This window comes from Oncorhynchus gorbuscha, linkage group LG13 (genome assembly GCF_021184085.1).
Source record: "Oncorhynchus gorbuscha isolate QuinsamMale2020 ecotype Even-year linkage group LG13, OgorEven_v1.0, whole genome shotgun sequence".
NCBI classification, from domain to species: Eukaryota; Metazoa; Chordata; class Actinopteri; order Salmoniformes; family Salmonidae; genus Oncorhynchus; species Oncorhynchus gorbuscha.
Window position 1 is genome coordinate 41,651,977 of NC_060185.1, and position 24,930 is coordinate 41,676,906.

The 24,930-nt window shown below is 43.4% G+C and overlaps 1 protein-coding gene across 4 annotated transcripts in view; it reads left to right on the top strand.

Moving 5' to 3' along the window:
• Positions 1–4,836: 4,836 nt before the first annotated feature.
• Positions 4,837–24,930, top strand: part of LOC123992885 (huntingtin-interacting protein 1-like) — a 47,773-nt gene continuing 27,679 nt past the window's right edge. For 2 of the 4 annotated variants that reach the window (XM_046294495.1, XM_046294496.1), the window contains exon 1: positions 4,837–4,993. In XM_046294495.1, the coding sequence (XP_046150451.1) occupies positions 4,874–4,993 (120 nt within the window). In that variant the 5' untranslated portion in view covers positions 4,837–4,873. Of the gene's footprint in view, positions 4,994–6,458; positions 6,567–10,934; positions 11,383–24,930 lie in introns of those variants that run through there. The other 2 variants (XM_046294497.1, XM_046294498.1) reach the window with 2 other exon arrangements.

Consider the following 24,930-nt stretch of genomic DNA (forward strand, 5'->3'; position numbering starts at 1 on the left):
CCTTATACACACAAGTGTAAAGGGATAAAGAATATGTACATAAAGATATATGAATGAGTGATGGTACAGAACGGCATAGGCAAGATGCAGTAGATGGTATTGAGTACAGTATATACATATGAGATGAGTAATGTAGGGTATGTAAACAAAGTGGCATAGTTTAAAGCGGCTAGTGATACATGTATTACATAAATATGCAGTAGATGATATAGGGTACAGTATATACATATGAGATGAGTAATGTAGGGTATGTAAACATTATATTAAGTAGCATTGTTTAAAGTGGCTAGTGATATATTTTACATCAATTTCCATCAATTATCATTATTAAAGTGGCTGGAGTTGAGTTAGTGTGTTGGCAGTAGCCACTCAATGTTAGTGGTGGCTGTTTAACAGTCTGATGGCCTTGAGATAGAAGCTGTTTTTCAGTCTCTCGGTCCCTGCTTTGATGCACATGTACCGACCTCGCCTTCTGGATGATAGCAGGGTGAACAGGCAGTGGCTCGGATGGTTGTTGTCCTTGATGATCTTTATGGCCTTCCTGTGACATCGGGTGGTGTAGGTGTCCTGGAGGGCAGGTAGTTTGCCCCCGGTGATGCGTTGTGCAGACCTCACTACCCTCTGGAGAGCCTTATGGTTGTGGGCAGAGCAGTTACCGTACCAGGCGGTGATACAGCCTGACAGGATGCTCTCGATTTTGCATCTGTAGAAGTTTGTGAGTGCTTTTGGTAACAAGCCGGATTTCTTCAGCCTCCTGAGGTTGAAGAGGCGCTGCTGCGCCTTCTTCACGACGCTGTCTGTGTGGGTGGACCAATTCTGTTTGTCCGTGATGTGTACGCGGAGGAACTTAAAACTTACTACCCTTCTTGACACTATACATGCCAAGGAGGGATCGGGATGAGCCAGCACGGGAGCCTGGGTAAACAGAGCCTTCAGGTGACCAAAAGCCCTGTCCGCCCCAGCCGACCACTGCAGTCGCACCGGTCCCCCCTTAAGCAGCGAGGTAATGGGAGCTGCTACCTGACCAAAGCCCTGGATAAAACTCCGGTAGTAGTTGGCAAACCCTAAGAACTGCACCTCCTTTACCGAAATGCGGTCACTTTCCATCTCCACCCCTGACGTGGAAAGCGGGTACTCTAGGAAGGAGACAGACTGTTGAAAGAACAGACATTTATCAGCCTTCACTTACAGGTCATGCTCTAACAGTCAACCAAGCACCTTGCGCACCAGGGACACATGCTCGGTGCGTGTAGCGGAGTATATCAGAATGTTGTCGATATACACCACTACACCCTGCCCTTGTCGGAAAATCACGTCTACAAAGAATTGGAAGACTGATGGAGCATTCATCAACCTGTACGACATGACAAGGTAGTTATAGTGCCCAGAGGTGGTACTAAATGGCATCTTCCACTCATCCCCCTCCCGGATACCGCGCCCGTGCATTGACTCGATGCACTGGCTATAAGAGGCAGCGGGTAACTGTACCTCACAGTGATCTGATTGATACCTCGATAGTCAATACACGGGCGTAAACCACCATCCTTCTTCTTCACAAAAAATAAACTTGAGGAGGAAGGTGAAGTGGAAGGCCGAATGTATCCCTGCCCCAGAGATTCGGAGACATATGTTTCCATAGCCTCCATCTCCTCCTGTGACAGAGGATACATGTGACTCCTGGGAAGTGCTGCATCTACCAGGCTTGGTCCTGTTTGTGGGTGAGTCTTAGAAAGAGGGACAATTATCTACAAATTCTATCTTTTGGGAGGGCCAGAAAAAAGTTTTCAACCAGCGATTGAGTTGTGAGACTCTGCTGTAGAGCTCATCACTCCCCCTAACTGGGAGGGAGCCAGAGACAATTACTCAATGCCTACACATCTTTCCAGCTGATTTACACGCTGAAGCTATGTTGCGCTTGGTGACCTCTGACGGTTTCATCCTAACATCGTTGGTGCCGACGTGGATAACAATATCCCTATACTCTCTACACTCGCCAGTTTTAGCTTTAGCCAGCACCATCTTCAGATTAGCCTTAACGTCAGTAGCCCTGCCCCCTGGTAAACAGTGTATGATCGCTGGATGATTCGTTTTAAGTCTAATACTGCGGGTAATGGAGTCTTCAATGACTAGGGTTTTCAATTTGTCAGAGCTAATAGTGGGAAGTTTCGGCGTCTCAGACCCCGTAACGCTAGGAGTAGAGACCAGAGAAGGCTCGGCCTCTGACTCCGACTCACTGCTTAATGCTTAATGGGGAGAACCGGTTGAAAGTTTCTGTCGGCTGAATGAGCGACACCGGTTGAGCATTCCTACAGCATTTCACTCCAGAAGCCATTAGAAAGTTATCCGGCTGCGGGGACTGTGCAAGGGGATTTTTACTACTATCTGTACTTACTGGTGGCAGAGACACTGTTTCATCCTTTCCTACACTGAAATTACCCTTGCCTAACGATTGCATCTGAAGCTGGGCTTGCAGCACAGCTAACCTCGCCGTAAGGCGATCATTCTCCTGTATATTATGAGTACAGCGACTGCAATTAGTTTCTTCAAGTGCAGTCGCAAAAACCATAAAGCGCTATGATGACACTGGCTCTCATGAAGACCGACACAGGAAAGGAAGACCGAGTTACCTCTGCTGCAAAGTATAAGTTCATTAGAGTTACCAACCTCAGAATTTGCAGCCCAAATAAATGCTTCACAGAGTTCAAGTAACAGATACATCTCAACATCAACAGTTCAGAGGAGACTGCTTGGATCAGGCCTTCATGGTCGAATTGCTGCAAAGAAACCACTACTAAAGGACACCAATAATAAGAAGTGACTTGCTTGGGCCAAGAAACACAACATATTTATCACATCGACTGCTCTAGGAGTCTGGTCAGCATCTTTCAAAAAGAGGGTGGTGCCCTCCGCATTGTTACAACATTTGGGAGGCCCATGGTGATGCCTTACAGAGCTCGATTTGGCCTCTGCGTGCCTCTGGAGGCTCCACAATTGCCTCACACCCTCCATATGGAGCATACGACCACATTTTCAAATCAAGCATAAATTGGCATTTAGTCTTGGCCTCCGCAACGGATTAGTTCACTGAGATGGCCACAAATATATATTTGTTACTGCCCGACTAAAACAATCTTGGTCGACCAACAGCCTAACGACCAAAAGAAATCGACCAGTCAACTAATTGGGGTCAGCTCAACAACAGCGGAATTCCAGCCAGTGCATCTGGGCCGTAGAGAATGATAGAGGCCTCTAGTGGCCAAAAGGCGTGGCCAAAATACCATATTAGCATGGTCAGCACCATTGAGGGCTTCCACCATTTTAAATGTAGTCAACTGGGTGGGACTTTCCAGCCTGGTCTCATAGAGTAGAAGTAACATATTAAGTTATAATCCAGGATACTCAAATTAGTATGAAATGTATCAGGCAAAGGTCTAGTGAACTTCTAAGAACCCAAAGGTTCCGTGTTCGATTGTCATCGCGGACAACTTTAGCTTTTTAGATTATTAGAAACTTTTCAACTATTTACTACTTTTTATCTACTTTGCAACTACTTAGCATGTTATCTAATCCTAACCTTAACCCTTTAACCTAACCATAACCCCTAATTTAGCTAATTTTAGCCACAACCAATTGGAATTTGTAACATCATAGGTTTACCAAATTTGTAGCATACTGTACAAATTACAATTCGTAACATATCATACGAATTGGAATTCGTAACATATCATACGACATGAATGATGGATAATCAGAAATTAATACCTACAGTACCATATGAAACCTAAAATATACTAATTAGTGTGTCCCGGATTGACATGTACTATGTTATGTTGACCTCTGAGTCCAGGTTGGACTTCCAACTTCATTGGCTGATCCTTCCTGGTGACCCTGCTGGAGTCATGTCCAATCAGGTCATCAGAAAGGATCAGCCAATAGTGAAGAAGAACTACTCCTTCAAAATAGAGATGCGTCAATGGCGCTGTCACAGACGTGTCGTCCGCGTTAGGGGAGAGTTTGGCCGGGGTAGCCTGTCATTGTAAAGTAAGAATTTGTTTTTAACTGACTTGCCTAGTTAAATAAAGGTTAAAACATAATAGCACAGATACAAAAATGAGTTCTATGTATCTCTATGTTCTGGGCAACTCTATGGTTCATCAGTGTCAAAACAGTGCAACACCTTCGCAAAAAAACTGATTTAGACTACATAGGGAGAAAGGGTAACAACATGAGAGCATGGGGATTCTATTTTAAAATCAGTTTAGTACAACTAGCAACCCCACTGTACATCAGGTTTAACGCTGTGTTCATAATCAAGTGCGGAGTCGGAATTTACCACATAGGACTGGGAAAAATCCACTTGAATGGCCTTCCAAATGGTAATTACTAGTGGGAAACTGTAATATCATCATGAGCTCCCATTTCTCGCACAAACTGACAACTGACCACCTACTAAGAAAATTATCTTGATAACAGCATTTTGGCAGTTAAATGCAAAACACTGCATTATTAAAACATGTATTTATTTATTTTCTGAACACTATCATTTGTTTACAAGCATGATAGCTGTACTTTTGGTTTATGGTCTACACAGCTTGTTGGGCAAAAGCAAATCTGCGTTTGTCAACAAATTCAAAGCACATTAACGCATCCAACTGGTATTGACCACTTCGCAACTAGTAAAATCCCACCCTCTACTTGGTTACGAACCCCAGATTAAAAACATGACATCGCCTACAGAGGGAGACGCAGTGGCCAGGCGAAATGATCTCCTGAATTGGTCGACTGCATGGACTATTATGGTCAATTTTCATTAATAATTTGACGATGACATTGTAGAAATATTATTTTTTTCAGTGGAAATTCTAAAGAGACAATGGACCGAGTGAAGAGTTCCATGCAGCAAGTACCGAACCCAATTCACAAAGCGCTGATTCGTCGGACCGGTGGTGCCAACAGTTTCGAACTTGAAAAGGAGAACTTTGAACGCGGTCAGGTAAAACACTTGTTTAGTGGGAATTCGGGATTTCGTTTACATAATTAGAAGGGACTAAGAAATGTGAAGATATTATAATAGTTCTGGTATAGCTTCGAGTTCGAACCGTCCGTTGCGTGAAATTGGCAATGATAATTTCAGTGTGAGAACGTGCAGACATGTCATGAATCATCTGCTTGACTGATTGGTGCTGCCTCGCACGTTAGAATTTCCATGGAATTTTTTTGTGAGCATTGCTCATGACCCATGCGCGCCAATTTGACCTAAATCAGCGAGTGTTTACAGAAATGCATTGTTTACGATGTTTGTAGTACAATGCAGTAGTACCACCACACAACAGCAAGCCAACATCATCCCTCCTCATTCTTAGTAACATATGTAATATGAGTTTTTGATGGCTATGCCTCAAATAGCCTAGCACCCGTAGGAGCAGACAGAAAATATGCCATCACATAAAATTGACATTGCAAAGATTATAGAGACATGACGTCAGTGTTGGGTTTTCAGTGCAAGATCAAAATCTGTTGAAATGGGTTAGTCCTATGAGCACAAATGTAGTCCTTTTGAGGAAATCTGCCTGATAAGAACAGGTCTGATTTACCATATCTCAGGAGAGGTGACGCCCACAACTGTGGCGAGAGCGGCTAAATTCTGTGTGTCTAACTGGACTATTCAGAGGTATGCAAAAATGCTGTGTGTGTCTGCCTGGACTATCTATAAATACCACTACCATGTATCGAACTGCAGTAAAAGCCTATTAGTGACTCCTGGACACAGCACTAGAACTATTGACCTGGGATATTGTGATGGGTTCTGGAAAGTGCAATCAGCCTACATACTGGGTGGGGTGTGTGAGACCGAGCTGGGTGTGCCTATCATTTTTTCTTTGATACAGGGAAATAAATTGTGGGAAAGGAAGGAAGAAATGGTGGAATTGAGCAGCACTGTTTGTTGATGCGGTTTTAAGTGGAAATCCGCAGTTCTAAAAAAGTGTTTGTAAAAACAAACTGAGGGATGGGGCTGGAGAATTCATAGACAGAACTATGGATGCAAGGACTATCCATGATATCAAATGTTTTAGTTTTAATCATATTTTGAGGCTATATAGTGTTTGTTTACAAACATTGGAGTGAAACAAGTTTATTCTAGGTTTTGATGGGGTAGGACAGTTGAATTAAGCTCATGGGGCATTTCTAAGTTCTATTCTTCTAGAATCAATGGGTACATATTGTCATTTATAAATCCAAAAATGGATGTAGCAAATGCAGATTGCCCCTTTTTTTAATGGTTTGGATGTTCTATGAATTATCCATCCCATGGGAGCTGACAGGCTGTTACTCAAGAGCTGAAGTCCAGAAAAAACGCATGCTCGTTTTTCAAGCAAGCTACTGAGCTGTGTGGACAAGACACTTCCTGCTTGGCGGTCTCTCCCCCCTCTTCCCAGACCAGTCAAAAAAGTAGGTCAGGTGAATCAAGCCTCTAAATGACCATGCTCTGCCGGATTATATATTTTTCAGCGGTTGCTGCAACCTGCTATTCCCATCTTCTACTACGACCACTGCTAAATGAATCAGTAAGCTTTTGAGCACTCATTTACGGGACTGAAGATTGATCCAGAGAGCAGAGGTTTGCTGTCTCTTGTAGTTGTAGTGTTCTGTGACTGTGGCATAGACAAGTTTAGGCTTTCACCTAAAATCAATCACACCCCATTCCTCTCAAAATTGCTCAAATTGCATATGATTCCTAATCTGGTTATGGCAGTTGTTTTTGTTATGGTAGATTTTTGTCAGCAGTCCGTAAAGCTCTTCTGTGGTGCAGGGAGGAATCAGTGAAATCTTGTTTGTGCTTTAATACAGGGATCATCCCGAGTTAATCTGATATGTTTTAGCTCAGATCTGCCTGAATCTGCTGGCTTTCACCACTGTCCCAAAACCACCAGTTTGGCTCTGCTCTAAGACCTCTTTCCAGCTCCTCTGTTCAGGCACAAGCACTCTAATACAATCTAGCCTGGTCCCAGATCTGTTTGTGCGGTTACACAAATGACCGTAGGAGTTGGAAACATGGAGTCTTTTTATGGTGTATAGAAATGCATTGACACAGAACAAGTCTCTAGAGTAGACTGATATTGGTACGGGTGAAGTTATGGGTCCCAGGGCTACTATGTCGGCGAGGCTTAAAGCCTGAGAGTCGGGTAAACAACAAGGGTGTGTTCAGACTCTGAGTCCTCGCTCCGTCATTTTGTCTGCAGAGTTATAAAAATACCTCGCCCAGGGCCAGGTAACACATACAGCATACATATAAGGACATGTTTAGAGACCTGAAATTAGTAATGCTCTCTCTGTTTGTGGATGGAATTAATCTATGGTGTGCTTGTTTATGAAGGCCTCTCTCTGGAGTCACAGTTGTGCTGCTATACGTAAGAGTTTCTCATCGGTCATGAAACATAATGGCACAGTTGTTGAAAAATGAGCTCAGTGACCATCTTGAGAAACTATTTTAGTCGTTTCAGCAGTCCACCTCCATTTGATAACCGTACCACTTTAACTAACCATTTAACTTCCAGGGGAGAGCTGCTATCCACCTCTTTCTCGTCTGGAAAGACAGGCACTTTGTCTTGAAACAATAAAAGAGTCTTGGTTTAATTAGTTTCTATTTATTCCTGAAATAGGCTGGTAGGCCTAGACTACATGTTGATGTTTTTCCACCCATCTTCCCTGGAATGCACCATGGTGATGAACACCACTGTTGTGGTCAGAAACCATAGCTAAGTACTGCCTGCTACAATGACAGAGTGTCTGTCTTGGATAGTCATCTGAAATGAGAGAAACATGGCTGCGTCTGTGGGAAGGCTACTTCCGTTCAGCCCGGCACCCCACTTTAGAACCTCTCATGGGCCTCCCAGACTGGGCTTTCTATTGTGGGATACATCATGAGATCGACTCCACCACACAGCAGTGTGGCTTACATAATTAAGGCCTTACATTTAGATTCAGATCGTTCCTGCCTGTCTGCTGCATCCCACAGCTCTACAAGGCAGGCTGCCTCTGGGTATTCGGTATGGGTCGTTCCATGTCATTTCAGTAAGCCATAACACCCGCCATCTTAAATTGTTTCTGTTAGAAACAGATAAGATTAGCATTCCTGCAACATTATTTGGTTGAAATATAATATATAATTAGATCTCTGAGAAATTAAGCTAATTGATTGCACCCAAATTGGCCATTTTAATGTGTAGCATTCATATAATATTCAATGAAGAATCCAAAGAAATTGTCAAAAGCTGCCTATAAAATAAGAGTAATCACCTGGAACAGCACCGTCTAGTGGCCAGAACCTGGTAATATCAGGATGTAGGCTGGGACATAAACCTAACAACTTCAATGACTTTCAACTGAACAGTGGAAAAAACATCACCAAATTCATTTTCATTAGTATTGAAGAAACAATACTCTGAGCTGCAGTTCCATACTGCTTGTCAGACATGGAAAACTGATGCTATATACTTGTTATTGGGGTGGGGTGTCCGTGGGTGACAATTTCTTTGGATTCCTCATGTCTTACTCATTGTTAGAAAACCGTTTAGTCCAAATCGGTACTATATCGGTACTATATTTATTGAATATTATATGAACCCTATAAATTTAATTAGCCAATTTTGGTGCAATTAATTAGCTTAATTTCTAAATTATGCTTAATTTAATAAATGAAACTAAATGATGTTGCAGGAATGATATTCTTATATTTCTAACAGAAACTATTTCAAAACTATCTGAGATGGTGGGTCTCTGCTTTTTGAGAGTAAGAGTCATTCTGACACTTTTGGACAATGTTAACAGTTTAGTTCTTGACTAAGAGAATGCCTTTGCCCCCTTTAGTGGGGCACTGTGGTGCCCTGGCAGCTGTGGAATGTCCCTTGGGCATGAGCAGCACAGCAGGGTGGACTCTCTAATCTCTCTGTCTGTTACAAATACTCTTGGTCTTCCTTTTTCTCTCCCTGCCTTTGTAAGTTACACCCACCCTGTGCTTGTACCCTGTCATTATAACCAGAGAGAGGTAGTTACATACACACGCACAGGGAGAGCAAAAGCGGCCCGGCCCACTAAAACCACCGAGGCAGCAAAACCAGCAGGCACTGGGCTGTGGCCTCATTGCACCGGCTGTAAATGTAAAAAAAGTCCTGGACATGAGTGGCAGGTCAGCCATTGGAACAAAGTGCCGAGATGAGATCACAATGGCATTAACTCTGGCATTTAATTTGGAGTAGATTAGATATTTTACAAATGAAAAAAAGTTAATTGGACATTGGATGCTTTGGTTACATCACCACAAGGACCTACATTTGTATTATTAAGTTCATTATTACAATAATACTTGTGATTTTTAGATCTAATTTCTATCGGATATTATTGAGTAAAACTAGTATTGCTTAGTGGATACTGTTCTCACACACAGTAGCGGTATGCCCTGAGTCTGGCTAGAAGGGCAGACTCCGCAATGAAATGCCAGCGTGACCTACCAGTAAGTTGATTTTTGGTCATTATATGAACTTTGCCCGTGTAACAGTATAACTTCAGACCGTCCCCTCGCCCATACCCGGGCGCGAACCAGGGCGCGAACCAGGGACACTCTGTACATATCAACAACAGTCACCCACAAAGCATCGTTACTCATCGCTTCACAAAAGCCGCGGCCCTTACAGAGCAAGGGGAACCACTACTTCAAGGTCTCAGAGCAAGTGACATCATGATTGAAACGCTATTTAGCGCACACCGCTAACTAAGCTAGCTATTTCACATCCGTTACACCCACATAATTGAGACAAAGGGGACTTTCACCCTTGAAACTTGGTGTGTGTGTGTTCTCGGCACCACCATCAAAAAGGCGGAATCAATGTATGGGGACTCAGATGAAAAGAGAAACTCAAGTTTTGTAAACAATCAATATTATATAACTGACTACAATGTAAACATGATACTCAAAGGCCTAGAGTAGTGTATGTGAGAATTGCAGCCTCTCCATAAAGCAGTGGTCGGTGGGTCCACCCACACAGTACCAGGAAGTGAAGAGACTGTGGTGAAGAGCAGGCTTTGTCTGAAGAGTGACTGTTTGTGTGGAGCAGCCAGTCTGCCAGCAGGAAAATGGGTCAAATATTGATTACCGTGGACTATGCTCCTCAGTTGGCCCTAGTAGTTATAATAATAATAGTAACTTTATTTGTTCATGTGCTTTTCATGCATGATGTGCAAACAATTCCCAAAAAATATTTGGTGTTTGGTACCACATTGCTGAGGTTATTACTAAAGAATGATATGCTTGGGCTAATATTGACTTGTTTGTGCTTTTTCTATAATTGAAGGAGCCTACTCGTTTGAATAGCTATCTGAAATTATCTGAGCTGTTCGATTTCTTTTGTGAAGGTTCCAGACAGTGCAATCATTTCATGATTCTGATATAAAGTAACCTGCGGGGGGCACTATTTACCTAAAATTACCCAGTCGGCTAACGTTCATAGCCACATTGCCTCAGCATAGCTGAAGACTGAAAACGGCTCATTTTTGCAGTAGAGTCACAGCATATCTTTGATATTGACAGTGACTTACTTTAATAATGCTACTGTAGGGTACACTTTTCGTAAAGCACATATTTCAATATGGCCCATAGACATACATCAGAGAGTAATGTTATGGCCACATGTAAGCAGTCACCCAATCACTGATGATTTGTTATACTGGTGATGGAAAGTTACATTGTTTACCATCATGATTATTTGTAGTGTGTCCGAGCCGCGCTGCTCTGGTGTCTCGCCTTCTCATAAATTATTTGATAGTTCGTTTTTTTGATTCGGGATTGTATAATTTGTTACGTGGTGAGGAACGAGGTTAGTTTGGGCGGGGGTTTGTGCCATCCCCGGTCTACACCTATTGTCTCAGTGAGAGCACGCTGTTGTTAACACAAATGCCCCGGACAGATATTAAATACTCGATGCTTACACAATGTCATGTCGTTTTAAATACTGCAATCTAAAATGGTATGAAACATGAGGGAAATACATCGATTCAGCATTCCGTACACGTTCTCGTGTGTCGTTTTATAGACGGTTCGGTTCCGCTTATCGACAGTCGGATGCTGTGTCTGGGAGCCCCCACCGTCAACTGAGCACGTAAGGCCGGGGAGAGTAGAATGGACACGGAAGGAGAGAATTTGATACCAAATCGGGACACATGTTGAGTTAACGGCCCCACTCCACCACCCTTTCCCTCATAAGCGTTTCTAGATTTCTTCTTTCCCAGTTGTAGACTATTGTGTCGGAAGTTTTGCCAGCGACCCGCTTCGTCTTTGATCTCACAGCCACCCTGCATTTTTCTGAGACTATGGATCTTAGTAAAATGGTAGGTTTCCAGATATCGATTTGTTTTTTTTCTTCCCATTTAGCATTATTGCGTTACAGTCGCAACAGATATGCATGTTTATGGTGAGAGCGAACTCATTTGTTAAAAGGATAGTTTCTTTAGGAAATGTAAGATACTGCATATGTTCATGTTCGCTCTAAATTCGTTGATGATCATTAAACTATATTGAGGTGGTGTTTTTTTAAGCTGGCCGTGTAGGATATGGTTTGTTATAGGATAGTCCAGACTCCAGTCAGATGCATGTTTTTAGTGTAGGCTATAACAAGTATATTGGGCTATAGTTTGCTAACGAATTTCCCTGGACTGATCGGACGTTTCCCCATTTTTTTTTTCTCACGGTAGCCCGTTCTCTATAGTCATTAGATAACGTAAGCACGCGTACGTTTTTCACGGTGACTAGAATGTCAACGAACTATCTGACTGTAGTGTTGTTTTCTTGGACGATAGCGATGTCAGACATACATTTATGGTAGGCCAGCTGCTTTGCAATGTGTGTCATGGTCGGCTAAATACGTTCTAGACTGCTACTGGACACAGCAGCTTATCTAGTAATAGGTTGGATTGCACAATCATTAACATAAACAAATTTTAAAAATACGAATCGCCAGGGACATAAGATACAGCGGTACGAATCATACATGATTAGTCCGGACTAATAATCACTTATTGATACACAACCATCACATTTTTATCGCAGCACGAGTGTTATTGCAAATATCATGGGTTATAGTGATAGAGGCTATGCATGCTGTTGTGAATGATTGATCATGAATGGCCTTCAACAGCTGGTGGAGAACATTGATTAGTAATTTGTGAATAAGGGAATCCCCACTTGAGAAACCCCTCAGGGTCAGTTCAACACTGGCAGGACATGATGTGAGTTCTGGAGCAGGTGTACTAGCGGGGCCAAAGCACCAAAACTGCCCTTTCAGTGCCAACACAGTGTAGGCTACTCTGGCTCTGTATAGAGGAGTGGGGGAAGGGGGCCGATACGAAAAGCATCTCCAGGGGATTTGTGCTCCTTCCTGAAAGCTCATTGACATGGAGGTAGCTGTTGAGGACACGCACGTTTGTTTGTGACAGACACTGGTTGTGATGGGGAAAAAGCTCCTCAGTTGTTCTTGGAAGTAACACCGGTTGCTCAAAGTCATGTTATATGTTATTGGAGCGCTGTTCACTCCTCTGGATCAAACAGACGAAGCCTCAAGGCTGCTCTCCGAGATGAATTCCTCTCTCTATCTCAGCCGGAGGAAGATGAAAGCCTGCCTGCCGCCTGCCTGTCAGTGTTCTCTTAGCTCAGATGCCTCTGCTTTGGTCATTTATGTCATGACCTGAGAGACAACAGTATGAAAACATCAACACTCTTGGCAGATGCAAGAATCAAAAACGGATATCAGATCGTTCTCAGAGGGCCCAGAGAACAGCCTTGTCGTTTACATCTTGGTTATAGGTCCTACTATTGTTGTTAAGGTGAACTAAAACCTAGTCTTGTAAGACTGTATTACATTTCTACAGTGTCATAGCTTCTTTATCAAGGTTCATTAGTGTGAATGTGCGTAGAGAAACCACAAATGAATTCAGCTGCAGATGTGCTTGCCCTTTTACAGTGCTTTTATGACATCAGCACTTCTTCAGGAAGTTAGTTACACTAGTTACACAAAGCAGATAGGAGTCCTTCCTCACGGGACGTTGCACAAAACTGTCTCGACAAAGGAGGCTTGTATGTCAACGTAGCATGGGGTTTAGGTTTTATTATGCTAGCCATGGCCTTTGGACTCCAGGGTCCACACTCTGGCCAGTATTTCTCTTCCACCACCTGCTGTTCTGTCTTCTAGCCCAAGCCCCCCAGGAACAAAAGCCTGCTGTCGGTGAGGTCATAGACTTTGACTAGCTCAATGCTGGAGGTTTTGAAGTGATAATGGAGTCTTAATAGACATGAGACAATGAGAAGTAGATGGACAATAAAGTAGCATATACCCATTCAGTGGAAAAATATTTAGGCCTACCAGTTTGATTCTGGACAGCTTTATATTCACTGTATTTTGTCATACTTTGGTCATGAGTAAGGTGTTGCGTTTTCTTTCTGAGCACATGACCTGACCATGGAAAAACTCTTGACTTAAACGGGGAGGGACTACCTAAACTTGTCCAAGAAGAACACATTTTCTTTGTGAAACATTTTGCTATGCTAATGCTGCCCTAATGAACACAACCCTGGTCTAATCCATGTTGTCTCTCTGTTCACATAGACAGGAAGAGTGGCCATGCTGGAGGGATTGTCTTGTTTTTCCTTTCCCAACCATGCCAGGCTTTTAGAGGTGTGGAGTGAGTGTTCCATGGGAGCAGATATTGACGTCAGAGATATGAGCAAATTTGTAAAACAGAGGGCCATTTTTAGTGTGCTGACGTTTTAAAAGGGGCGGAGTTCACACCTGTAGAAATAGTATAACCAAAACCCACTCACTTTTACGCTCTATGGCTTTTGCAGCTTGTTGCTTTTGAGGGACACTAGTAATACAGTTGAAGTTGGAAGTTTACATACACCTTAGTCAAATACATTTAAACTCAGTTTTTCACAATTCCTGACATTTAATCCTAGTAACAAAATTGCCTGTCTTAGGTGAGTTAGGAACACCACTTTATTTTAAGGAATGTGAACTGTCAGACTAATAGTGGAGAGTGGTTTACATTCACTCAATTAGTATTTGGTAGAATTGGCTTAAATAATTTAAACTTGGGTCAAACGTTTCAGGTAGCCTTCCACAAGCTTCCCACAATAAGTTGGGTGAATTTTGGCCCATTCCTCCTGACAGAGCTGGTGTAAATGAGTCAGGTTTGTAGTCCTCCTTGCTCGCACACGCTTTTTCAGTTCTGCCCACAAAATATCTATAGGATTGAGGTCAGGGCTTTGTGATGGCCACTCCAATACCTTGATTTGTTGTCCTTAAGCCATTTTTCCACAACTTTGGAAGTGTGCTTGTGTAACAGTATAACTTTAGACCGTCCCCTCGCACATACCCGGGCGCACATACCCTGGCGCGAACCAGGGACCCTCTGCACACAACAACAGTCACCCACGAAGCATCGTTACCCATCGCTCCACAAAATCCACTACTTCAAGGTCTCAGAGCACGTGACGTCACCGATTGAAACGCTATTTAGCGCGCACTGCTAACTAAGCTAGCCGTTTCACATCTGTTACACTTGGGGTCATTGTCCATTTGGAAGACCCATTTGCAACCAAGCTTTAACTTCCTAACTGATATCTTGATGTTGCTTCAATATATCCACATCATTTTCCTACCTCATGAAGCCATCTATTTTGTGAAGTGCACCAGCCTATCCTGCAGCAAAGCACCCCCACAACATGATGCTGCCACCCTCGTGCTTCAAGGTTGGGATGGTGTTCTTCGGCTTGCAAGCCTCCCCCTTTTTCCTCCAAACATAACAATGGTCATTATGGCCAAACAGGTCTATTTTTGTTTCATCAGACCAGAGGATATTTCTCCAAAAAGTACTATCTTTGTCCCCATTTGCAGTTGCAAACCGTAGTCTGGCTTTTTTATGGCGGTTTTGGAGCAGTGGCTTCTTCCTTGATGAGGGGCCTTTCAGGTTATGTTAATATAGGACTCGTTTTACAGTGAATATAGGTACTTTTGTACCTGTTTCTTCCAGCATCTTCACAAGGTCCTTTGCTGCTGTTCTGGGATTATTTGCACTTTGCACCAAAGTACGTTCATCTCTAGGAGACAGAACGCGTCTCCTTTCTTCCTCCTTGTATGACGGCTGTGTGGTCCCATGGTGTTTATACTTGCGTACTATTGTTTGTACAGATGAACGTGGTCCCTTCAGGCGTTTGGAAATTGCTCTCAAGGATGAACCAGACTTGTGGAGGTCTGCAAAAAAAAATCTGAGGTCTTGGCTGATTTCATTTGATTTTCCCATGATGTCAAGCAGCGGTGCACTGAGTTTATAAGTAGGCCTTGAAATACATCCACAGGTACACCTCTAATGGCTAATCGATATCATTTAAGTCAATCAGAAGCTTCTAAAGCCATGACATCATTTACTGGAATTTGTCAAGCTGTTTAAAGGCACAGTCAACTTAGTGTATGTAAACTTCTTACCCACTGGAATTGTGATACAGTGAATTAGAAGTGAAATAATCTGTAAACAATTGTTGGAAAAATTACTTTTGTCATGCACAAAGTAGATGTACTAACCGACTTGCCAAAACTATAGTTTGTTAACAAGAAATTTGTGGAGTGGTTGAAAAACGAGTTTTAATGACTCCAACCTAAGTGTATGTAAACTTCCCACTTCAACTGTATGTAGGTTTTCACATTTGCTTCCTAAAAATGTGTATTTTTAAAGTGCATAGTTGGATGACTGTTTTCACACAGTCTGTGTAGTATGACGTAATGTGAAGTGAGTAACTTTTCAGGAAGTGGCAAGTAGTATTTTTAGTTCAAAATATCAATTTAAAGCTATCGTTCTCAATAGGAGAGCATTATTAGTGTCAAACGGCTACAAATGTGTGTCTCTGTCTGTCTTTGGGTAGGGGGGAAAATGGACCTTTTGGGACCACTTGGAAGAGGCTGGCGAAGGAAACATTATAAGAGGGGAACTGGAGCTGTGAGGTCTGCTTGGGTTGGCACCGGGTACTAGGCCCGAGGTGGAGGAAGAGGGGAGGAGCTGGGTGCATTTTTCGGCAGAAAGGATATGGGCAGGAAAAAGTGGGCCAAGACAGGAAGCCTGAATGAGCACCCCCCCCCCCCCCCCGTCTCTCTACCATACCCCAGACCTACTGACCCTCTCCCCACCACAGCACCTCCGTGTACAGACGGCGATCCATGTTTCCTGTTTTCATTCTCTGCTGCTTACCCTTTCCTCTTGAGGTGGTGGGCAAGTCCTGGCAGTACCAGCGCAGCAGTGCACCTCCTGTCCACGGTGACTGACTCTCCTCATACAGTGCATTCAAAAAGTATTCAGCCCCCTTCTATTTTTCCATATTTTGTTACGTTACAGCTTTATTCTGAAATTGACAGGACTGTGTCGAGGCACAAATATTCAAATATTTCTGCAGCGTTGAAGGTCCCCAAGAACAGAGTGGCCTCCATCATTCTTAAATTGAAGAAGTTTGGAACCACCAATACTTTTCCTAGAGCTGGCCGCCCCCCAAACTGAGCAATCGGGGGAGAAGGGCCTTGGCGACGGAGGTGACCAAGAACATGTTGGTCACTCTGACAGAGCTCCAGAGTTCCTCTGTGGATATGGGAAAGCCTTCCAGAAGAACAACCATCTCTGCAGCACTCCACCAATCAGGCCTTTATGGCAGAGTCTCCAGACGAAAGCCACTCCTCATTTAAAAGGCCATAACAGCCTGTTTGGAGTTTGCCAAAAGGCACCTAAAGGACTCTTAGACCATGAGAAAAAAGATTCTCTGGTCTGATGAAGTCAAGAATGACGCTTGGTATTCAGGCGAAAGAGTTCAATGTGGAGGAGACCTGGCACCATTCCTACGGTGAAGCATGGTGGTAGCAGCATCATGCTGTGGGGATGTTTTTCAGCAGCAGGGACTGGGAGACTAGTCAGGATCGAGTGAAAGATGAACGGAGCAAAGTACAGAGAGATCCTTGATGAAAACCTGCTCCAGAGCACTCAGGACCTCAGACTGGGGCTGAGGTTCACATTCCAACAGGACAACGACCCTAAGCACACAACCAAGACAACACAGGAGTGTCTTTGGGATAAGTCTCTGAATGACCTTGAGTGGCCCAGCAGGTCCCGGACATGAACCCGACCAAACATCTCTGGAGAGACCTGAAAATATCTGTGTGGTGATGTTCCCCATCCAACCTGACAGCGCTTGAGAGGATCTGCAGAGAAGAATGGGGGAAACTCCCCAAATACAGTTGTGCCAAGCTTGTAGTGTCATACCCAAGAAGACTCAAGCTTGTAATCGCTGCCAAAGGTGCTTCAACAAAGTACTGAGTAAAGGGTCTGAACTTTGTTATACATTTGCAAAAAAAATGAAACCTTGTTTTCATTATGGGGTATTGTTGCATAGATTGATGGGAAATAAACAATTTCACCAATTTTAGAATAAAGCTGTAACATAACAATGTGGAAAAAGTCAAGGAGTCTGAATACTTTCCGAATGCACGGTATAAGATAACACAATCTCCCCTTGTTTCCCCCACCGGTCCCACCCCATAATCGGTGAGTTCATCGTACCGTTCGATCATATGAACGTCACAAGGTTGGCTGTGAAAAATCGGTGAGATCCTGATTTAAAAACATATTTTTTTAAATGTGTTTTTACTCGTTATTTTCTCCAGAAAAAGGAATGCAAGGAATCTAGGAAGAGATGTGGCCAGATAAAAGCACTATTGTGAGAACAGGGAATAGTGTGTGCTGCTTGGCCCCTGCTTGTGTTTTGGTGTGGTTTCAGCACTGCGTGAACAGCAGAGCATCTAAGACACTTATCACCACAGGAAAATCACTCTTCTTCCATAGGATGGCGCGCGATTGGCCCAGCATTTACCGGATTAGGGTTTGGCCGGGGGTAGGCCGTCATTGTAAATAAAAATGTGTTCTTAACTGACTTGCCTAGTTAAATATAAATTCTAATGTAATGATGGCATCTCCCAAAACTCGTTAGAACCCAGGCTTATTTATTTAGACTATTATTTTGATTAGATTGTGTTAATTGATTGATTCAATTGATCATAATTGTTGTTGCACAGGAATAGAGGGTGCCATCTCTAAATACAGATGTTTTTGGACCATCATTAAGTTTATTCTGCTCTTCCACAAGTTTCCTAGAGCAGGGATAAAAAATGATGCGCTGTCGTCATAATCATGTAGTGTCCTAGTACCGATATGTCTGCAGGAGAAATTCCCCATTGTGCCATGAGATGGGACATTAGTCATGTTCATGTGAAGCATTCAAAGCCTTTATTCAAATGTTTTCCTTGGACTCCTCAATGTGAGATCGCTGCATTATTAAATGGGCTGTTTTGAAGGCACTGGCTGGGTCCTGCGCAGTACTAGACAACACAGGCTCATGCTGAATCCCAATCCACCCCTAAGGCCTGGGCACTCCTGTAGATCTCAAAGGATCTGATAGGTTTAAACAGTATGGTAATTCCTTCACCTTGCCTTCTGATAGGCTGGGTGGAGTTTAAACCATATTTCTCACGCCTATCCTTTAAGATCAATGAATGCGTAGGCCGTTAACGTTTGTTTCTTGGCTGTTCCTCTGCCACACAGCCAGGCGACGGGAGAGGCCTCCAGAGGTCTCTGTGCACAACGTAGGTGTGCCCAGTCCAGACTAGTCTGTCTGTGAGGCAAGCCTCATCCTCTGTCTAATCTCCCCCAACACACTCACCACCAGGCTGTTTCACACTTCCTAATTTAATTTGATTTCAGTCATCATCTCACTTCATCGGCTGCCCATACTGCGATGAGATGAGTTAATAGGCCTGTCGATGCCAGCGAGCCGCTCCAACTTCCAGTCCCATTGGCTTGCCAGGAGTCCTGGGCAGCTGACGCTCTCTTTCAGATGGATGACAGTCACGCTGTGGACTAATTGGGTCGTTCCTGTGTGGGAACTGCTTGCACAAGTGCTGGGAGCCTTTCAGCGTTCCTTGGTTTTCAGAAACTTTTTATAAAAACATTTTTTTAGGGGAAAATTGGTGTGTGGTTTTGAGTGAAATGTAAGGGTAGATACAAGTGCTATTTTACACTAAACAAAAATATAAATGCAGCATGTAAAGTATTGGTCCCCTGTTTCATGAGCTGAAAATAAAGATCCCAGAAATGTTCTATATGTACAAATTTGTTTACATCCCTGTTAATGAGCATTTCTCCTTTGCCAAGATAATCCATCCACCTGACAGGTGTGGCATATCAAGAAGCTGATTAAACGGCATGATCATTACACAGGTGAACCTTGTGCTGGGGACAAAAGGTCACTCTAAAATGTGCAGTTTTGTCACACAACACAATTGGCATGTTGACTGCAGGAATGTCCTCCAGAGTTGTTGCCAGAGAATTGAATGTTAATTTCTCTTCCATAAGCTGCCTCCAACATTGTTTTAGAGAATCTGACAGTACGTCCAACCGGCCTCTCAACCTCAGACTACGTGTATGGCGTTGTGTGGGCGAGCGGTTTGCTGATGTCATCGTTATGAACAGAGCTCCCCATGGTGGCGGTGGGATTATGGTATAGGCAGGTATAAATTACGAAAACAATTGCGTTTTATCGATGGCAATTTGAATGCACAAAGATACCGTGGCAATATCCTGAGGTCCATTGTCGTGCCATTCATCTGCCGCCATCACCTTATGTTTCAGCATGATAATGCACAGCCCCATGTCACAAGGATCTGTATACACTTCCTGGAAGATGAAAATGTCCCAGTTCTTCCATGGTCTGATGTGCTCTGGATTGACGTGTACGACAGCGTGTTCCCGCCAATATCCAGCAACTTCGCACAGCCATTAAAAACGAATGGGACAACATTCCACAGGCCACAATCAACAGCCTGATTAACTCTATGCTAAGGAGATGTTGCTCTGCATAAGGCACACCAGATACTGACTGGTTTTCTGATCCACGCCATATCTATATATATATATATATATATATATATATATCTGTGACCAACAGATGCATATCTGTATTCCCAGTCAGGGGAAAACCATAGATTAGGGCCCTTATTTCAATTGACTGATTTCCTTATATGAACTGTAACTCAGTGAAATTGTTGTTTATATTTTTGTTCAGTATACAAGATGCTGTAGACTGTATTTGCAGTATTTATATCCAAGTGAAATCTAGATATGAGATATTGTCCTTTGTCCAGTCTCCTCCTAAGCGGTTTTCAATAAGTGTCTCATCCATCCTGCAGTGGATTCTCACAGACAAACAATGGTGACACTTGAAAAGGTCAAACATTAGCTTGCCTGTGGTCAGATCATCAGTAAACACAGAGGAAACCACAGGAGACTTTGGTCAGATATATATGGCTCTGTGTTGACATGATGACACACACACACACACACACACACACACACACACACACACACACACACACACACACACACACACACACACACACACACACACACACACACACACACACACACACACACACACACACACACACCTCTTGTCTTGTGCTTGATTATGTAACAACAGGAGTTCTACCAGTAGCACCAGTGTCCATATCAACCCTGCATGTATGTTTTATTGATTGAAGGCATGGCTAGTAGATTTGAGCATGGTTTGTGGTTCGTCCTCTGCAGGCCTACAAGCTAAGCACAGAGACACGGCTGGAGTGGAATTTAAACCAGGGAGCAGTGTGTGTTGAGAGCCGTTGGCCAGCTCTGCATTCTTCTCTCCTTTTCAGAAGGCACAGCTGTGACTTAATGAACCGATCTTGTCAATACAACGCCCATCTTTGTCACCTTGAGCTGAGATATGCCATTCGTAATGAGGCTGAGAGAAAAAGACACAAACGTAGGCTATTTTGTCTGCTCTCGTCATGACTGTTGCGCACCTTGTTTGTGTAATATGTACAGTGCCTTGCGAAAGTATTCGGCCCCCTTGAACTTTGCGACCTTTTGCCACATTTCAGGCTTCAAACATAAAGATATAAAACTGTATTTTTTTTGTGAAGAATCAACAACAAGTGGGACACAATCATTCTAACACCTGGATATGTTTATTTCTGAACCATTCCATTGTAGATGTTGCTTTATGTTTTGGATCATTGTCTTGTTGGAAGACAAATCTCCGTCCCAGTCTCAGGTCTTTTGCAGACTCCATCAGGTTTTCTTCCAGAATGGTCCTGTATTTGGCTCCATCCATCTTCCCATCAATTTTAACCATCTTCCCTGTCCCTGCTGAAGAAAAGCAGGCCCAAACCATGATGCTGCCACCACCATGTTTGACAGTGGGGATGGTGTGTGTTCAGGGTGATGAGCTGTGTTGCTTTTACGCCAAACATAACGTTTTGCATTGTTGCCAAAAAGTTCAATTTTGGTTTCATCTGACCAGAGCACCTTCTTCCACATGTTTGGTGTGTCTCCCAGGTGGCTTGTGGCAAACTTTAAACGACACTTTTTATGGATATCTTTAAGAAATGGCTTTCTTCTTGCCACTCTTCCATAAAGGCCAGATTTGTGAAATATACGATTGATTGTTGTCCTATGGACATAGTCTCCCACCTCAGCTGTAGATCTCTGCAGTTCATCCAGAGTGATCATGGGCCTCTTGGCTGCATCTCTGATCAGTCTTCTCCTTGTATGAGCTGAAAGTTTAGAGGGGCGGCCAGGTCTTGGTAGATTTGCAGTGGTCTGATACTCCTTCCATTTCAATATTATCGCTTGCACAGTGCTCATTGGGATGTTTAAAGCTTGGGAAATCTTTTTGTATCCAAATCCGGCTTTAAACTTCTTCACAACAGTATCTCGGACCTGCCTGGTGTGTTCCTTGTTCTTCATGATGCTCTCTGCGCTTTTAACGGACCTCTGAGACTATCACAGTGCAGGTGCATTTGTACGGAGACTTGATTACACACAGGTGGATTGTATTTATCATCATTAGTCATTTAGGTCAACATTGGATCATTCAGAGATCCTCACTGAACTTCTGGAGAGAGTTTGCTGCACTGAAAGTAAAGGGGCTGAATAATTTTGCATGCCCAATTTTTTTAGTTTTCGATTTGTTAAAGTTTGAAATATCCAATAAATGTCGTTCCACTTCATGATTGTGTCCCACTTGTTGTTGATTCTTCACAAAAAATACAGTTTTATATCTTTTGTGTTTGAAGCCTGAAATGTGGCAAAAGGTCGCAAAGTTCAAGAGGGCCGAATACTTTCGCAAGGCACTGTATATGCAGATTGTTTCTATAATCAAAACTGTGTGTGTGTGTGTGTGTGTGTGTGTGTGTGTGGTACACTACACAGTCATGCTTGGTTGGAGTAAAGTACACACCAGAAGCTATTGTGTGATTTTTTTTTTTGGACACCTTGTTCATTTGGACATGTAGATTACAGAAACAATGATCAAAACTGTGTGTGTGTGTATATACTACACACACACACACACACACACACACACACACACACACACACACACACACACACACACACACACACACACACACACACACACACACACACACACACACACACAGTTTTGATCATTGTTTCTGTAATCTACATGTCCAAATGTCACAATAGCTCAAATCACACAATAGCTTCTGGTGTGTACTTTACTCCAACCAAGCATGACTGTGTAGTGTACTATACCTCGGCTATTCCTCTGACTTCCATGGTCAGCAAGTTCTTCCTTCATGTGAAACCAACACACTTCCTGTGCTCCCAGTGAACCACCAGGGAAGTGGACCTGTGATGATTTATCACCCTCTGCTTCCCCTCCCAGAGAGGACTCCGGACATCTGGGGGAAGTGAGATTATTCAACCGGGCCTGTCCTTTTGTGACACTTCCCGCAACCACTCCACTTCAGACCTCCATGTCACTGTTCTTTATCGGAGAACATGCTACATGTGACACGGCTATTGTGTGACACACCTGCCGGTCCGCCCATCTTTTGTAGGCCCACAGATTTTTTATTTATTTATTTTTTATTTTACCTTTATTTAACCAGGCAAGTCAGTTAAGAACACATTCTTATTTTCAATGACGGCCTGGGAACAGTGGGTTATAACTGCCTGTTCAGGGGCAGAACGACAGATTTGTACCTTGTCAGCTCGGGGGTTTGAACTCGCATCCTTCCAGTTACTAGTCCAACGCTCTAACCACTAGGCTACCCTTCCGCCCCAGATGTGTGATCTATATATATATATTGAGAGCACACGTTTTTCGGGGTCTCAATTTACTGATGAGAGTTAGAATAGTAGGATACACAAGCTGCAATTTGGAGATTTGGATGTGCATCTGCAGTTTTTCTCGTTATGTCAGTCACTCAGTTAACCACTCAGTTAGCCATGTCAGCTGACATTGCTTTAGTCTAGCCAGATAACTCACCAATCTATCTAATCTTGTTGTAATCATGGTTGAATAATAGACCAGGTTGAGGGGGGGGTAATTGATTTTGTTTGTCATTCTCACTCGGATATCATATTAACATGACAAAATGTGTAGAATTGCAGGAAATATGCTTAAAAAACTGCATACGTTTCTCTCCGCCCCATGGCAAAATGTGTTGCCCATCCCTGATTTTAAAGGCTCCGAGCAGAGGTGGAGGTGCATAGGGGGGGCTGCCTTTTCCTCTCAGATGGAGGCCAAGATCTAATAGGCCTATCACTAAAGGGGAAATAATGTGGCTCTTTACACAGAAGTTAAAAGAATGTCTCCTGATTTGAAATATGACAACCCTGAAGTCAAATGATTATTCTTGGAAGGTATGGAAGGCTTTCTGGAAGTGTGTGTGAGGAATCAGATGTTTACCTTGCAGATGGCTGATGGGGATGTGTGTGTGTGTGTCCTTTTGCATTTGCTCAGCCTTGTTTGTTTAACCCTCTCAGAACTGGAGGTAGGCCAATACCACCACAAATAACTGGACAAGTGAAGCCCACACTGGGCCAGTTTGCTGAGGATTGCTTTCTTGAATGTTCAGAACAAGTAGGCTACTTGTACTTGTAGCGTACAAGTATTCTCTTTTTTGTTACAATTGTTTTATTGTATAAACTCGACAGAAAAAGAAACGTCCTCATTGTCAACTGCATTTATTTTCAGCAAACTTAACATGTAAATATTTGTATGAACATAAGATTCAACAACTGAGACAAACTGAACAAGTTCCACAGACATGTGATGAACAGAAATGTAATAATGTGTCCCTGAACAAAGGGGGTGGTCAATATCAAAACTAACAGTCAGTATCTGGTGTGGCCACCAGCTGCATTAAGTACTGCAGTACATCTCCTCCTTATGGACTGCACCAGATTTGCCTGTTCTTGCTGTGAGATGTTACCTCACTCTTCCACCAAGGCACCTGAAGGTTCCTGGAAATTTCTGTGGGGAATGGCCCTAGCCCTTACCCTCCAATCCAACAGGTCCGAGACGTGCTCAATGGTATTGAGATTGGGCTCGTCGCTGGCCATGGCAGAACACTGACATTCCTGTCTTGCAGGATATCACGCACAGAATGAGCAGTATGGCTGGTGGCATTGTCATGCTGGAGGGTCATGTCAGGATGAGCCTGCAGGAAGGGTACCACATGAGGGAGGAGGATGTCTTCCCTGTAATGCACAGCGTTGAGACTGCCTGCAATGACAACAAGCTCAGTCCGATGATGCTGTGACACACTGCCCCAGACCATGACGGACCCTCCACCTCCAAATAGATCCAGCTCCAGAGTACATGCCTCGGTGTGACGCTCATTCCTTTGACGATAAATGCGAATCCGATCATCACCCCTGGTGAGACAAAACGGCGACTTGTCAGTGAAGAGGACTTTTTGCCAGTCCTGTCTGGTCCAACGACGG